This window comes from Polypterus senegalus, chromosome 5 (genome assembly GCF_016835505.1).
Source record: "Polypterus senegalus isolate Bchr_013 chromosome 5, ASM1683550v1, whole genome shotgun sequence".
Classification (NCBI taxonomy): Eukaryota; Metazoa; Chordata; class Cladistia; order Polypteriformes; family Polypteridae; genus Polypterus; species Polypterus senegalus.
Genome location: NC_053158.1, coordinates 177,942,709 through 177,958,924, shown reverse-complemented (window position 1 = coordinate 177,958,924; position 16,216 = coordinate 177,942,709). Strand labels below are relative to the sequence as shown.

The 16,216-nt window shown below is 35.8% G+C and overlaps 1 protein-coding gene across 1 annotated transcript in view; it reads left to right on the top strand.

Annotated features, from left to right (window-relative positions):
- pth1r (parathyroid hormone 1 receptor) overlaps nucleotides 1-16,216 on the top strand; it is a 460,775-nt gene that overhangs the window by 338,107 nt on the left and 106,452 nt on the right. The window contains exons 6-7 of the mRNA XM_039753666.1: nucleotides 8,785-8,971; nucleotides 11,909-12,062. Coding sequence (XP_039609600.1) covers nucleotides 8,785-8,971; nucleotides 11,909-12,062 — 341 coding nt within the window. The remainder of the gene's footprint in view (nucleotides 1-8,784; nucleotides 8,972-11,908; nucleotides 12,063-16,216) is intronic.

Genomic DNA, 16,216 nt, shown 5'->3' with positions numbered 1-16,216 from the left:
CAGTTGAGTTGTAAAGAAGACATGATTCCAAATATGGATAATGAAACAAACTTTCCACTGGGAGAAGAAGCTGTGGCAGATCCAGAACATTCTGAAGGAGTTCTCTCCCTCATCAGGGCTAGAAGTCACAGGATATTCCTAATAGTTAGCTGAAAAAAAATTGCTTGGCATGTTGCTATTGCCAGTATAAGTGAATGTGTATAAAAACATTAACATATAAAACTGTAGTCAACCTGAAAAAGCTTCCTTTAGTATTAGAGCTTTAATTATAAGGGCTTTTATATTTGTAGATTAATCTCAGCTACAGAAGGATACCCATTTGTAAATTAAATTGAAATATAAATACTATTTAAAGTGCTTAATCTGAAAACGTAAATAATGGCTCACTTATAATGTTAACTATAAAAGAAATCCCTAATTTAGAAAAGAGAGATGTATTCATCTACCTAGAAAAATACTACAAAAACTGTATGACTATTGACTATATTTAGAATTTATTATTTTCATTAATTATTAAATAACTACAGTTTTCTGCCCAATCTTTGAATATAAGGATTGAAAGAAATGGTTTTTCAGTCCTCAGTAGATGACCTTTACAAATATCTTCGTTTCCTTGAAGTGGTATGATTGAAATATTACAGCTGAATATCACAGAAGAATGTTTCGATCAATAAGGTGTTTGTATATCTTAATCACACAGCCTAACTGCAGCACTGCAACAGCATCAACAAGCGACTGAAATGAGATTGATTTACTGGACACTAAAAATGTATTTAAAGCGGTAAAAACAGAAGTCCTGAAAATGGAAAACTTTGTGAGCTAAGTCTGCTGTATTTTTATTAGCAAGTGGGGTGTGTGAGGCACCCCATTGGCAAGTGTTTGCAGAGCTTGGTCCTGCCGTGAAGTCCTCCTATAATAACATGCAGACTTGCACACTGCCTAGGGTGATTGGGAGTTAATAGAGCTTTCATTGAAAAGGCTTGTGTTATAATTAGAGGGGTAGCTATTTTCTTACCCCTTATGCATAATGGGTTGCTTCACACTTCAGCTGATAGTAGACTCTCAGTCTTGAAGTGATCTAACAAATTTATGGAAGTCACATTCCCTGCACACCCAACCCTGTTTTCCTGGGAAATATATTTAAGAAGTACTTCAAGAAAATTGATTTTCGAGTGTTCACCCATGTGCATGCCATTCACTATTAAGAGAAGCCAAAGCTTTTTATAAGTAGGACGTAATCATATGTAATTATTCTTGCCTTAAGCCTTTTCCTTGTTGTGTGCCTCTGACAGACAAAATGAAATTTGACTGTTATAATCTCCAGTCATAAAATTTATGATTTATGAGGCTATAGTAACTTCCACAGTGTGGGCTAATAAATATGCATTGTAACTATTTTTAGTAATGTAAATATTATAGGATGGACACACCCAAAATAAATGTGCAGGTTCTCACCACACAGCAGTGGTTACAAAATATGTTTCATTTGAACTAAAATGCAGCAATTTAGCCCACTTTCCCTACTCCCTATATTAAAGTTAATGGATTAAAAGTGCAATATCCCACATCTTTCACATTTCAGTAAATGGATTTTCAACCACAGTCAGTCTGCCTTTCTTATGCTGACCTTGCCAAAAAGTGTTCCATGTGAAAATGGTTTCCATCTGAACTGCAAAGCATATGATTTTCTAGTGGTTGAAATACTTTAAGTCATTTTGTCTATTACTTGAAATGATATGTGTTGCATAATTCCACTTTATGTATGGTTTTAATATTACAAAGGCATCTAACTACACTAACTGTAGATAATAAAACACATTTGAAAGCAATGATTTGACACCCAATGAGGTTTTAATGTTTCGTTACTTTTCCATTGAGATGTGAGTTCCTATAGCCATGGTTGTTTGGATTTTGACTCATTCATGAGGAAAGACTTTCTCACATTGAACTATACATATATTTTTTCTTCCATCATAAAGTCTGCAAATGGAAGTGATTGCTGGTATAATGTTTCTGTTTATTTTTATCTTGTACTTTTTCTGTTTGGATTGTGGGAGCACTGTTTTATGCCCAGAAGTGTAATTGTACCGCTCACTCTTTTAGTATTTCTTTGTGATATTTTACAGATTAGGTGCAATATATGTTATGTTAGATTTGTATCACTCATTTTCTTATGGCCGATATGTTCAGTTTACCTTTCTTCAGCTTTTTTGAACATTGTAGTTCCATTTAATCACAAACAGCGGGTCGCACTGTTGACTCACAACTCAAGTCTTTCTGGATTTTGCATGTTTTCTCTCTCTGTTTTCTGTGGATTTTCGCCCAGGGTGCTACAGATTCATAGACTGATTGGTGAATTTTAACTTGAATTCCAGCGTACATTCATTGATCACATTTTTAGGAACACTACACTAATACTAGGTAAGGCCTCTTTTTGCTTGCAAAACCGCCTCAGTTCGTCATAGCATTGATTCCAGAAGATATTGAACACATTCCTTTTAGATTTTGGTCCATGTTGACATGATTGCATCACACAATTCCTGTCAGATTTGTCAGCTTCACATTCATGCTGCAAATCCCCCATTCTAGAACATTGCAAATGTTTTGTGCTGGATTCAGATCTGGTGATTGGAAAGGCCACAAAAGAACACTAAACTCATTGTCATATTTGAGACGACTTTTGCTTTGTGACATGATGCTTTATCATGCTTTAAGGGGGTGTGTGTTTAAAACTGAAGCCAGGAAGCACTTTGTTAAGCACACTGTTGTGTGGCTCTAGAAACAAACTACCGAGACATGTAATTGAAGCAGAAACCTTGACAACCTTTAAGAAAAACTAAATGGCCTCCTCTCATTTGGTAGCCAAAAGAAGATGAACAAATTGTGGCCATGAAGGGATGCACATGGTCAGCAGCCAGGCTCAAATAGACCATGGAATTCAAACGATGATTGTTAGGGGCCCAAAGTCTGCCAAGAAAACAATCGCCACATCATTACACAACTGTCACTAGCCTGGACTGTAGACTGATTCATGCTATTAGTGCCATAGTCTGACCCTACCATCTGTGTGTCTCAGCGGAAATCCAAGACTCGTCAGGCCAGGCTGCAGTTATCCAGTCTTCAGATGTCCATTTTTGGTCAGCCTGTGCCTACTGCAGCCTCAGCTTTCTGTTCTTGGCTGAAAGGTGTGGAACCCAAGGTGGCCTTCTCCAGTTGTAGCCCATCCACCTCAAAGTTTAAGTGTATTCTGAGATGCTTTACTGCTCAAACCAGTCTGATTATTCTTGTCTGACCTCTCTCATTAACAAGGCGATTCCATCCACAAAACTGCTGCTCACTGGATATTTTAAGTTTCTCACACCATTCAGAGTAAACTCTAGTGATTGTTGTGTGTGATAATTCCAGAGGATCAGCAGTTACAGATATACTCAAGCCAGCATTTCTGGCATCAACCATCATGGCTCAGTTGAAATGACTGTGATCACTTTTGTTCCCCATTTTGGTTTTGGATGTGAACATTAAAGATTGTGACCTGTATGTACACGATTTTATGCATTGTTCTGCTGCTACATTAGATGACTGCACAGATAAGCAGCTGTACAGGTGTTCCTAATCATTTTCCCAGTGAATGCAGATGTTTTTAACTTTTGGAGGTGTTTTGGCCTCAAAACACCTGAAAGGAATTCAGAAGTATTACAATAATGGTGTTTTATTAATTACGGATTTACATTCAGCGAGAACACAAAACAATAAGTAAGTAAGTAATAGGTCCTCTCTTTCAAGTGGGTTGGCTATAGCTCTTAACCATGTCCAAAACCATGTAAATTCACACTCTTCTTAATACCTCGATCTGTCTTTAAGCACTTCTGACCTCTTCTTCTCTACAATGCTATACAAGCCCTTGCTTCTACTCCTTACTTGACAGAACTCCAGTGGCCACCTATGCCAGACTTTTCCAGGTGGCCAGTGTTCCATTAGTTCTGATACCTAATCTATATTATAAGGGCTAGACACGATTGCAGTAACCTGCCTAATAAAATAGGGAGCACATGCCAAAGCATAAGGGCCCAGGCTCCACTACACTCATCTGTCGAGTTGGAGGGTTACTGGATTATTAGAGTAGTATTATGAAATGTTCCCCAGTCTCTACATATTATTGTGTAATTCTTTGAATAGCCACTTTTACGGATTTTACAAGATCTCCATACCTGTGTCAGGTAGTATACCAAAAGGCCTCCTGTCCAAGACAGCACAAACATTTCATAGTCCTGGTTCTCATCATGTCTGACTTTAAAATGTGTATGGAAATGTTCCCTGCAATGAGCTGAGTCACAAAGACCTTACCCTGTAATGAGGTCTCATTCATAAAAAAATTGTATGGATTCAAATGTGAAAATATACGTATGTACGTAAAAATACAGAAAAATGCATATGACAAAAAATATATATATTTTTAAAATGTGCCATACACACATTTGTATGTAATTTACCTTTATAAATCATGATCATCTTATGATTTCATCACGATCATGTATCTCCACCTAGTTGCCACCCTGAAACTATCATATATGGACTATGCTAATCAATCTTGTACATATACGATGAGGATGCTGCAGTCCTTCATTGGCTGGTGGAGCAGATTCCCATCTGACACATCCTAACAGTGCTATGGTTTGCTGTAAATCAGAGATGGGGGACTCGAATCACATGACTTGACACGAGTCAGACTCGAGTCACAATTTTCAGGACTTGAGACTTGCTTGATTGAAGTAAGAAAATGACTTGACTTGACTTTGACTTGAGAGGAAAATGACTTGACTTGACTTTGACTTGAGAGTAAGTGACTTGAGACTTGACTTAAAGTGGAAGACTCGACAATGACTTGAACTTTTAAATATAATTCTTTTAATAAAATAAAATAATTTAATAAAATAATTATGACTCAGCAGCACCATAATTGGCGCCTGTGCCCTTAACGCTGCACAGCTCTTAACGTTACCAAGAAGAAGAAGAAGAAGAACGCTGCACAACTCAAACCGCACCAAACATGGCAGACAATAGTCGAGCTCCTCATATAGTCACGTTTGGCTATAAGGACTTTGAACTAGACCGTACTAACAAAAAAAGATTTGCCAGATGCAGAGAATGCAACGCGAGAGTATCAGACACGACAACCACAACATTAAATTTCATCCGGCACTTCAAAAACCACAAGGAAAGGTAAGAAAGTCGAATTCTTTATATTCAATTTAATAAAACGATTACTAATTAATTAAATTAATCTTTTCTGTTTGTCATAATTTGGCCTTGGTTGCATGTTTTTTTTATCAGAAATGTGATGATCATCTCATAAATAAAACACTATAACGTTACCAGTGGCGTAGCCACATTTTTATGTTGAGTGCAACTTTAAATGAAAGGGCTTCTCGATATTATATGTAAACTATAATGTCTATATTAAATGTGCGCATTTTCAAGCGTTTGTATGGACTGACTGCGTGTGGTTAGTTGAATGGCAGCTCGTGTAACGTTATACTGCATGAAAATCTAAGATGAAAGCGTCGGTGCAATCACTTCTCCTTCAATAACTCGTTCAAAACTTTTTGGTCATACAGACAAGAATAATTTCATCGTTCGAATCGGTTACGTTAAGTGTCTATAATTTTTTTGTGTACACTCACAATAACAACAAAATGTTGTGTGCTGTATAACAATGAAACCAGTTCAAATAGAAAACAAATATATCAGATTATATATTATGTATGAAACGTGTATATTGCGCATCCACCACAGAGATGACGATTAAGCTTCATAACTTCATCACTGGGCTATATTAACATACTTTGTACATTATATTTATATTCTGCTGAAATGAAAAAGATCTGTTCATTTTAATTAACGAGATTCATCACTAACGTTAGATTAAAAAGAGTGGATAAATCCCCTACTGTGCCTTATAATGGACAGCATAAGTATTAAAGCATCATATATAAAACATTTCCTCGATCATTAAGAAATTGTTTTTTTGAGGAAAACATTTCAGGATTTCTCTCTATATAATGGATATGTATGGCACCGAAGTTTGAATTTCCAAAATGCAGTTTAAATGCAGCTTCAGAAGACTCTAAACGATTCCAGCCGAGGAGGAGGAGTCTTATCTAGCGAAACAATCGGTTATTTTCTAAACAAATGGACAATTTATATACTTTTTAACCTCAAACGCTGGTCTTGTGTTGTCTCTGCAGTCTGTGTGATTCGGTAAATACAGTCTTAGATTGCAGCAAAAGTGCAGACACAGTGTTTACACAGTTAACATGTATAGAAGCTCAAATGCCCTTTACAAAAAAAGGTAAAACAGCATTGCAGGATGTTTTGACATTAAAGATATAAAAGAGATTGTTGTTTTTTTGACATCTATTAACTGTATTTACCCGAATCACACAGACTGCACAGAGAGAAGACAAGACCAGCATTTGAGGCTAAAAAGTATATAAATTGTCAATTTGTTTGGAAAATAACCAATCATTTCGGGCATTCTGAAGCTTCATTTAAATTGCATTTTGGAAGTTCAAACTTCGGCGCGCCATACATATCCATTATATATAGACAGAAATCCTGAAATGTTTTCCTCAAAACAAAAAAAAAAAACAAACAATTTCTTTATGACTGAGGAAAGAAAGACATGAACATATTGGATGACAAGGGGGTGAGTACATTATCTGTACATTGTTGTTGTCAAAGTAAACTAATCCTTGCAGATTGAATTGCATTATACATTTTAGACTGGATTTCTTAGTTTTAAACATTTTGTGTAAGCAACACAATTTTATTTTCAGATATTAATGTAGCACAGATATGCATATAATTTAAATATAGCAATGCAAATAAGATACATAATATATGTATATAAGTTCATCTTTTCTGTAAAAATTTTTCTGTACAAAAATAAACGTATCGAAAATTTAACCTCTGTTTGTTTTAGTACTACATCTTGACTTGACTTGGCTTGAAACTTATCAGGACTCGACTTGACTTGCTTAGGGTGAACCCTTGACTTGACTTACTTGATTTGTCTTAACTGTGACTTGAGACTTGATGGTTAACACTTGAAACTTGCTTGGACTTGATCATATGCGACTTGTCCCCATCTCTGCTGTAAATGATGCCTTTCTTCTGCACTCTGGATTGGGGAAAGGCATAAGGCCCCAGCATATGAGTGAGTAGCCACTATCACCAGGCACATGTAATGACATGATTGCTGTTCCAATGAACAGTACAGGCTATAAAAACACAGAAGGTTCAGCCAGATAGCTTACCATCAAGCCAGCCATCATGTACAGCAACATCAGCAAGTCGACTTCCACTTTCCCTCAAAGTAAGTGTTTACAGTTAACAAAAGCAGCATCATTCTCAATAGGAGCCCTTGTTGCAATATGAGTGCCCCAAATATAGTACATTAGGAAAGTCAAACACTACTGCAGATTGCATTTTTATGTTGGCATATACAACCAAACAATGTCGAAACTGAATCTAGTGACTTATCAGTTGGTTTATCACTTACAGCACAGCAGACATGATGGAGCTAAAGCTTGCCTGAAATGTTTCTGACTTGTCAGCCAGTTTCTGATTGGTGCCTTTTGCCAGAAAGCCAGCCATTCATAAAATAGGAATATAAACAAATAAAGCCCAATTTCAGGCACTCTGTCTAGTGCTGGGCCCAATTAAGCATTTAGTTAAAATGGCTCTTGAAAGTCTAAATCAGGTGATAAACCAGTCATCATCATAGGCAAAAAATAAATGTGGCCAGTCCCAAAATGCTCTTCCCTTTGTATATGCTCATTTACATAGTTTTCAAGAAGCACCATACAAGCCATTTTGTGTCAAACAATTAGGTTATGAATAGGCTATAGGACATGATATTTAGACTTTTCTTTATGCATGGAGTGAATTTGATTTGTTATCCTCAAGTGACAACAGGCAGGTTATATAAACCGGTGAAAAAATAAAGAAGTCATTCAGTGTAAATACGCAGCACTGGCCACCGCAAAAGGGGGCTAAAGTAGAATGTATACTTCATATTCATCAGTTTTGAGATTCATTACAGTATCTTAGTTATGCCAACACACATTATATTTTGGATTGATGATTAATTACTATACGTGTGAGTGGTCATCTGGCTGGTTTGGCTGCATTTCGTTACTTAAGGGTTTTATCATTTCCCACTTTCTCTATAATTTTGTTGTACGCATGTGTCAGAGTTCTCACATCAAATTTTCTTTCATAAATCCTGATTTTTGCTTGGCAAGTTGCGTAAACACATTTCAAAACTCTTTTTGTGGAAATGCAAGTTTTATTAAACGATTGACAACACAACAATAAGCCCGGATAGTGTGCCAATCCTTATCATTTTAATTATTGTTGAACTTGTTGTGCTTATTGTTCTCATTGTTATGAAAGATAACTGAAATCTGAAGTCGAATTAATGTTTTGACAAACATCTCTGATACAATTTTCACTTACCGGTAATAATGTTTATTGTTTGAAAACATCTAAATATTGCTGCTTACACCATTGATGAATTTGTATTAACTATTATTTCTACCACACACTTGTTTAGGAAAATAGCAGCTCTAAATGCAGTCTTTAAAAAAAAAAAAAAATTAAAGTGTGATCTTGCATAGTGCTTGGAATGAGAGTCATCCAGTTGTGCTGAAAATTCCAGATTAGTACAAAATAGTAGCAAGCTTTGTAAGCAGAAATAACTAAGAGATTTTTTTTTTTTAGACGTCTACACTGCACCAGAAATTACATCCACATGCATCTGTTTGTGTCCTTCATGCTGAGGGCCATCAGTATCTTCATCAAAGATGCTGTGCTTTACTCAGGCTTAACACTGGAAGATATGGAGCGGGTTAGTGTGGAGGATCTCAAATCAATCACAGAACCGCCACCAGCAGACAAGGCACAATATGTAAGTAAAAACATAAGAAGGTGATCCTATAAAGAATACTAGCATAATGCATGTAGATATTACTTTTGCACTGACTTTATATAAATGAATAAATAAAATTGGAAAGAAAAAAAGTTCAGGCAATGCTGTTCTACCCAGCTCTTTCCAAGGTATGCTTCTCATTATAAGCAGATAATATTACGTGAGAGAAAACCAAGTGTGTTTTTTGGAAAATTTACTGCAAAAATGTTTCCAGATGAATATAATTGTTATAGCCTGGCCATATCTACCTAAACCCAAAGGTTAGAGTCTGGATGTGCAAATCTGTCCAAAGATTGTTAGAGAGCCTTGCTTTTTGAAGCCTGTACCTTTCATCCCACACAGTCTACATGTTTCCTCTATGCATTATTAAAAAGTACAAACAAGCACATTGATACTGACTGAAACTGTACACATTTGACAATATGATTTTTTACTGATTAAAAGTAGTAAAACAATAAGTGAAATACAGTAGACTACAATATATACAGATTGAGTAAGATACATAATACAGATGTGTGTCCAAAATTTTCCAAGATAGGCAATTAATAAACCGTTATATGATATACCACAAAGGTGATATTACAATAGAGGGTGGTCCAGATCCAATTATGCAAATCCAGTTTGTCTGGATGACTTTGATTTATGCAGGGACGATTCCAGTTCGGTGCAAAGGCGATTATTCATGTTGTCAGTTCACACACTTCTCGGTGGTCCAGGTTTTTTCGGGTGATTTTCTGTGTAATAAACTTAATAAGTTATAGTGTAATGACAATTTCATAATTAGATCTGGACCACCCTATACAAAACAGTATAAATTATTACCTTTTATATTATAAATAGATCAAACTAATTAAAATTGCTTTTCTGCAGGTCATGCCCGTTTTAGTTCATCTTCAAAATACAAATAATACAAATATTATAAAAGGAAAACAATTACAATCTAATAGATGCTAATAAAATAAATCTCAGGTTTCCTAAACAGCCTCCCTATAGTGGGCGGAGTGGTGGCTTTGAGGCTAGGGATTTTGCACTGGTAATCGGAAGGTTGCCAGTTTGAACCCCATAAATGCTAAAAGGGCCCTTAACCTGCAATTGCTCTGTCCTGGGTATGACGCTAATCTGCATCCATCCCTGCATGTAGGCCCTCCAACCTGCAGGGAATAACTTGGGGGTTGGTGGCAGAATTGGCACTCTAGCTACCATAAAAAAACCTCACACTGTTCCACCCCATTTGAACTAGTGTGGTGCTAAGGTATCACCATTTTGCATGGCTGAACTCGGGTCCTAATCTGGATCCTGAGTTGGTTTGTCATGTGGTGAGTGCGGCAATGCACTGTATCAGTGTGTGCTCCTAACCTCTCTCTTTCCCTATAGTGTATGTGTGATATGGAGCAATACTGTGAAGTGTGGTCCAAGTGTATTAAGTTTACCTGTAACTTCCTATCATCTTAAACTGAAGGGCTTGAGTACATTACATGCAAAAAAATGCAAGCAAATCATTCTTAATCCATACCATATCATACCATTTTCTAAGCCCCATTAGTCCTGAGTAGGGTGACTGGAGCTGGAGCCTATCCCAGCAAGCATGGGGAACGGGGTAGGGTGCTAGTCCATCACAGGGGAACACAAACCACACACACAAATTAATCAAAGTAAAAACCAAAATATTTTTTTCAGTCAATAAATACTGTATACACAAAGTATACTTCAGCATTTATGTTAAAACACAAACATGTCCATTTTCTCAGTTGGGTCAGGTAACCTTTGAGAAGTAATAATATCCTAACATTTGGTGTGAAAATAGCTCTGGGTCTCAATTTGGTACAGATCATCAAAGTAAAAAATTGGGCATTACAAGAAAAAAATACTTTTTCTCATAAAATTATTGTATTATATTTATGAACTAATGTTTCCTTCCCTTATCACTGAAGGGATATTTGAATGTTTATTAGATAATACATGAAATTATAAATCAAAGCTTGATATCAGCTTCCTTACTGGAAGCTGCAGTAAGCTGTGGAATCTTGTTATACTGTTCACTCCGTTGGATGTTTAGATTATGACATGAAAGCAGGGGCACAAAAATTAAAATAATATCATTTAGTCAGGAGTCTACTTGCAAATTATATAAACTGATAAGAGGTCACAATGCCCTTGACAAAATGGACTTATTCAAATATCCCTTGACAGTTACATTGTTTACAATATATTGGTTAATTGAATCAGGTTCCTAGATGTCAAAGTGTAATATTTCTTTTAACATTTACAAAAATGGATATAGCATGTCTTCTTCATAGAAAACATGTAAAAGTTTTCAAAAATAAATGTTGTACCTTAATAGATTTAATAGGCCCTCCATAAATAGCTCTACCCACTTTGACATTACTTCATCTGTATTCTGGAGTAGGTTTCTTCAAACTGAGTCGTCTACAGTGATGATTGGGCTGACTTGGTGTTGACATACTTCTTTAAGATTTAAAAAGGAATGAATGAAAACATTAATAATAGAGTAAAATCTTGGTTAAATGTCTTTTTGCCGTTTCACTGGTACTATAATGCATATTTAGAAGTAACAGTATTTAATATTACACAATCTCAAAGTCTATTGTCAGTGTTTAGGAATAGTCAAGCAAAAGAAGATGCCATATGGTACTTTTCTGACATGCTGCTACATTATTACATCAATTATCAGTAATAAGTAATGTCTTTGCAACCTTGTGAACAGCTGAAAATCTATAGAGTCCAGCGTTATCCACTACTTCAAATAAATATTCACCAAGTATAATTTACTGACATACAAAAGGAAAATGTAAACTATAGCATACATACTAAGTTTCCAATATCAGTTTTGATCATACTGTATTCATTATGTGGTGTCAAAGAACTAATCAATGAAGTTTCACCAATGTTTTTCAGGCGGGCTGCAAAGTGGCCGTTACCTTTTTCCTGTATTTCCTGGCGACCAACTATTACTGGATTTTGGTGGAAGGCTTGTATCTCCACAGCCTAATCTTTATGACATTCTTTTCTGATAGAAAATATCTTTGGGGTTTCACTCTGATTGGCTGGGGTAAGTTAAGACTGATTATGTTATTACTTTAAGAAAACGTCCAATGTGTGTTATGTGTGCTGTAGAATAGTTCATACTATCATAGTGCTTACTGGTTTTTAACTTTTAGGCACCAAATAATGCATTCTTGCATTCGTGTGCAATAGCTAGTATTCACCACTTATTTATTTTAGCACGTTATTATTCTATTATTATTCTGAGTCACAAAATCTATATGCATATAATATATCTGAGTGATTGGAAAAAAAGTTAGCAAAAGATAAGTAAACAAGAAGCTTAAAAAATAAATTATTCAGAAGTTCAGTGAAAACTGTTAGTCTAACTAACTTAAGCTGGGTGACAGTTGTTGGGTTTTCTAAACATGAGTAGTTTGGGGGCATTTGAGATGGTCATGGGTTATTGACTATAACAGTTTAATAGCAAGAAAATTAATTTAATAGCAAGAAGTATTTGTGCATTCTCGATGCAATTAATTGGGATTAAATTATTCAAGGCTCTAGAATGTTGGAGTCAAAGTAAAATACTATAGCATGTTCTTAATTAAACAATTTAGCATAAGATTTTAGGTGCAATTTTGGCATTTTTCCGTGAAGTTCATATTTACTGGACAATCAGAGAACACACTTCCATAGCATTAGGAGATTAAACTACATATTTGTTCTTGGAATATGTTTATACAGTGTACATCAGGAACAGTAGTCACTATATCATTAAAATGATATATTAGTATAGTTAATATACAACAGTATATAAAGCTTGCTCAACCTAATTGAGGTCTGTGAGCTGAATGTTTTAGAAATTTTCCTTTCACTTATACTGCACCTTCACAATGTAGTTTTTCTTAGCTGTTATATTTTGAAATGATAGTTTTGTAAAGGAGGGGTATGTTCAAGCAGAAATAATGGAAACTAAAAGCAAGATGGATTGTTTTTCGTCTAATTATATCATGGATTGATATGATATGGTGGCATGATGGTTAACAACGCTATTTTCATAACTTTATAACTATCTTTAAATCTGGACCCAGTCACTATCAATGTGGAGTTTTCACATTCTTACATCGTTGGTGTTGCTTGCTTCCGTCTCAAATGCTATGCACATGTGGTTAGGCTTAATTGGTAAAATGAAATTGATTCAGTATGATTAAGCAGGTAATCAAAGGGGAATGCATGTGTTAAGTCCTGGAGACCACAACATTTGTAAGGAGAGTTATACTGAATCTCCGTCCAATAACACAGCTGACAACAGGGGGTCTGCGATAGACTGGCACCTTTTTCCTACCTTAGGCCCTGTGCTAGTTGGGATAGGCTCCAGCCCCCCACGTGACCCTGGTCTGGACTAAGCGGTTTAGAAAATGATATTAGATGACAACATGGAGTGCAAAGTAGGTTCTTCTTCTTTACTGGAATATTTCACACTGCAGACTCACACTAACTTCACTGGCATATGTCTGTCTTTGTATAGCAGCATAACAGAATTCAATATGTCACGTACAGAGGATATTTTAAAATAGTAGTTTCTCATTTTTGGCTTCTGAAACATGTCTAATGTGTCATTTCTTGCCTCGTGTATTCTGATGCTTGTAGCAGTGATCATCATCACTATGATTTGCTTTACCACAGAATTTACATGTCTGCTTATTTGACCCTAGTAAAATATTGTTTAATCTTTAATGATCTGCTGAACTGTTGGGACACATTGTCCACTGCTCCCTGGAATTTAAACGTAGCTTCTGTTAACAGGCTTTAATGTGGCTTCATTTTGTTATTTCAGATGTGAGTATTCAAATTGTCTTGGGCCGACCGCAGAATCTCTCAACCTGTGTTTTAATTTCCAGCTGCTGTCTTCAAATACCCTGCTGACAAAATGAATGAGAGAAACTGCTAGATGTTATTAGCCACAGACCAGGCGATGCAATTAGTTTTCAAGATAGAAACTAGAACAAACAGGTTTATTCATTACTGTGGTCAAACAAAAATTGCTAAGAGCTGTTAAAAAGACCACAATAATTCAACCACAACCAAAACGCTAACACTGAGAATTAAATGGAGACATGGAAATCTGTAAGCTGATACCAGAAAACAGAACCCAGGGCACTAAACCAGCATTTATTCACGTATCTGTAATTTCAGGCAAAGCACTAATAGTACTACATATGCAAGAATTTATAAGTAAGTGTTCATGACAAGAATCATGGTATCTCCTAGAAGGAAGCCTCTAGCAACCATGCAGTTCGTCATTGCAATACATTAACTACTCACTGAAATTCTATAATGGCTGACACCCTTAAGTGAAAAAAGATATTTCTCAAACAAAGGTGACAAATAAAGATACACACATGACAATGAAGCTTGACATTTTGGATTTTGAAATACTATCCCTACAGAAAAACAAAAAAATGGCAAAAAAGTACTAATAAGAACAGAGAGGCAAATGTCTTAATCTACATTCAGATCATTGTGTATCCTTCAGATTCTTTCCAAATCTGAAGTATTCTGACACTTTGTTACACACAGCCATTCACCAAGCCACTCTCTTCTATTTTCTGGGTTCCTTCTGTGAAAACAAAACTGCTCTGTGATGACAAGAATTTTGGAGAAGAGTTTTGCTATAGCATTCCTGTAAAGTTACTGAAGCTATAGAGGCAAAATATGGATTATCACCAACACTTCTTTTAGTACCTCCAATTTTCTTAACTATTACATATTGTGTGATCCTTTCAATGTGTTACATATTCATCAAAGTTGTCAAGATTTCCTGTGGTGTTCCCCATGCTTTCTATTTTAATGTAGCACAATGAACATTTAAACATTCCCCAAATAAAATTTTTCTTGGCTGCTACTTAATCTGGTATGTCTACACTGAGGTATATCCTGTGTACCTTAAAATTAAAATTAGAGTGATGTTATTACAGTATATATGTTTAATAAATATGCTGACAGCAGAAGATTCAAAGGAAATCCTTCTTTTTAATTGATAACCACAGAGTATGTCTACGTTAACCAGCACACATATATATTTGTACAGGAACCTAACAGAACACACTGTATCACACGCAAAAAACATTTCAAATAAGTGTTCATAGGCCAATTCTTAATAATTGTTCCCTTATATAATACATTGCAGAATGAACTGGTCCTGAAGCAGACTGGTGCCCAGTTCAAAATTAGCAGCATGGGTAGCTTTCCAATGCAAGGTAAAAAGTGTAGTCTGCTTAATCTTGGCTTGTAGCATTGGAAATACAACAGCAGTAGCCAAAAGTGCTAAAAAACATGCTATCGGATGAAAAAACATGTATAATGGATGTGGTATTTTCATTGTATTCTCTCTGTATTTTGTGTTATTTAATAGAAATAATATATGCTAAAAGAAAATCAAGCATAACATCATTATCACTAGTTTTTACTTTTCTGGACAGCCAGTTGTCACCTGAACCTTTTTTGTGCAGTCTCTTTTCGTATCAACAGACAAAATCTCTAAACCACCATTCTGTTCAGCCTCTCTCTGGGCCTCATCGCCTCTTCCACCTCCATCTTGGTGTATTTATTCTTCCATCACATTCTGCCTTTCACTCCACATGCCCAAACCATGCTAGTTTGTCAGTACAATACTAATCTTGTAAGGGCAAATGTGAGTCTTGAATGAGAATGCATGTCTGGGGACAACTTGCTAAAAAGCATGTAGTGAATAGCAGTGAAAACCATCACTGAAAAGGCAGTACTTATAGGGTTTCTTCCTAAAAACCTGGCCCCAACTTCTTCCAGTCCACATATTTTAAACATTCGGGGTTGCAGTGTCCCATTTCTATTCATGTATTACAAAATAACTAGGGTAAATGTGTTAGTAAAATAACTATGGAAAGATAGTGAAAGATAAAAAAGAGCACCATTCCTCTTAGTTCAAAATCAACACACCTAGTTTGAGTGCAGTCTTCATTTAGGCTATGAATTGGTTTAGAAATTTGACACTCAGTAATCTGTCTAATTGTTTCCACCCAATTTTCAACAAAATTCACTCATGGTTGTTGTGAAACATATTAATATTATATGTCTGGCACTGTGAGACTAGCACAACATCGATCACCTCCACACCAAGTCTTTCTCTTAACTCTTATCTTCCTCTCACATCTTTACATTTCCCAAATCCTACTGATC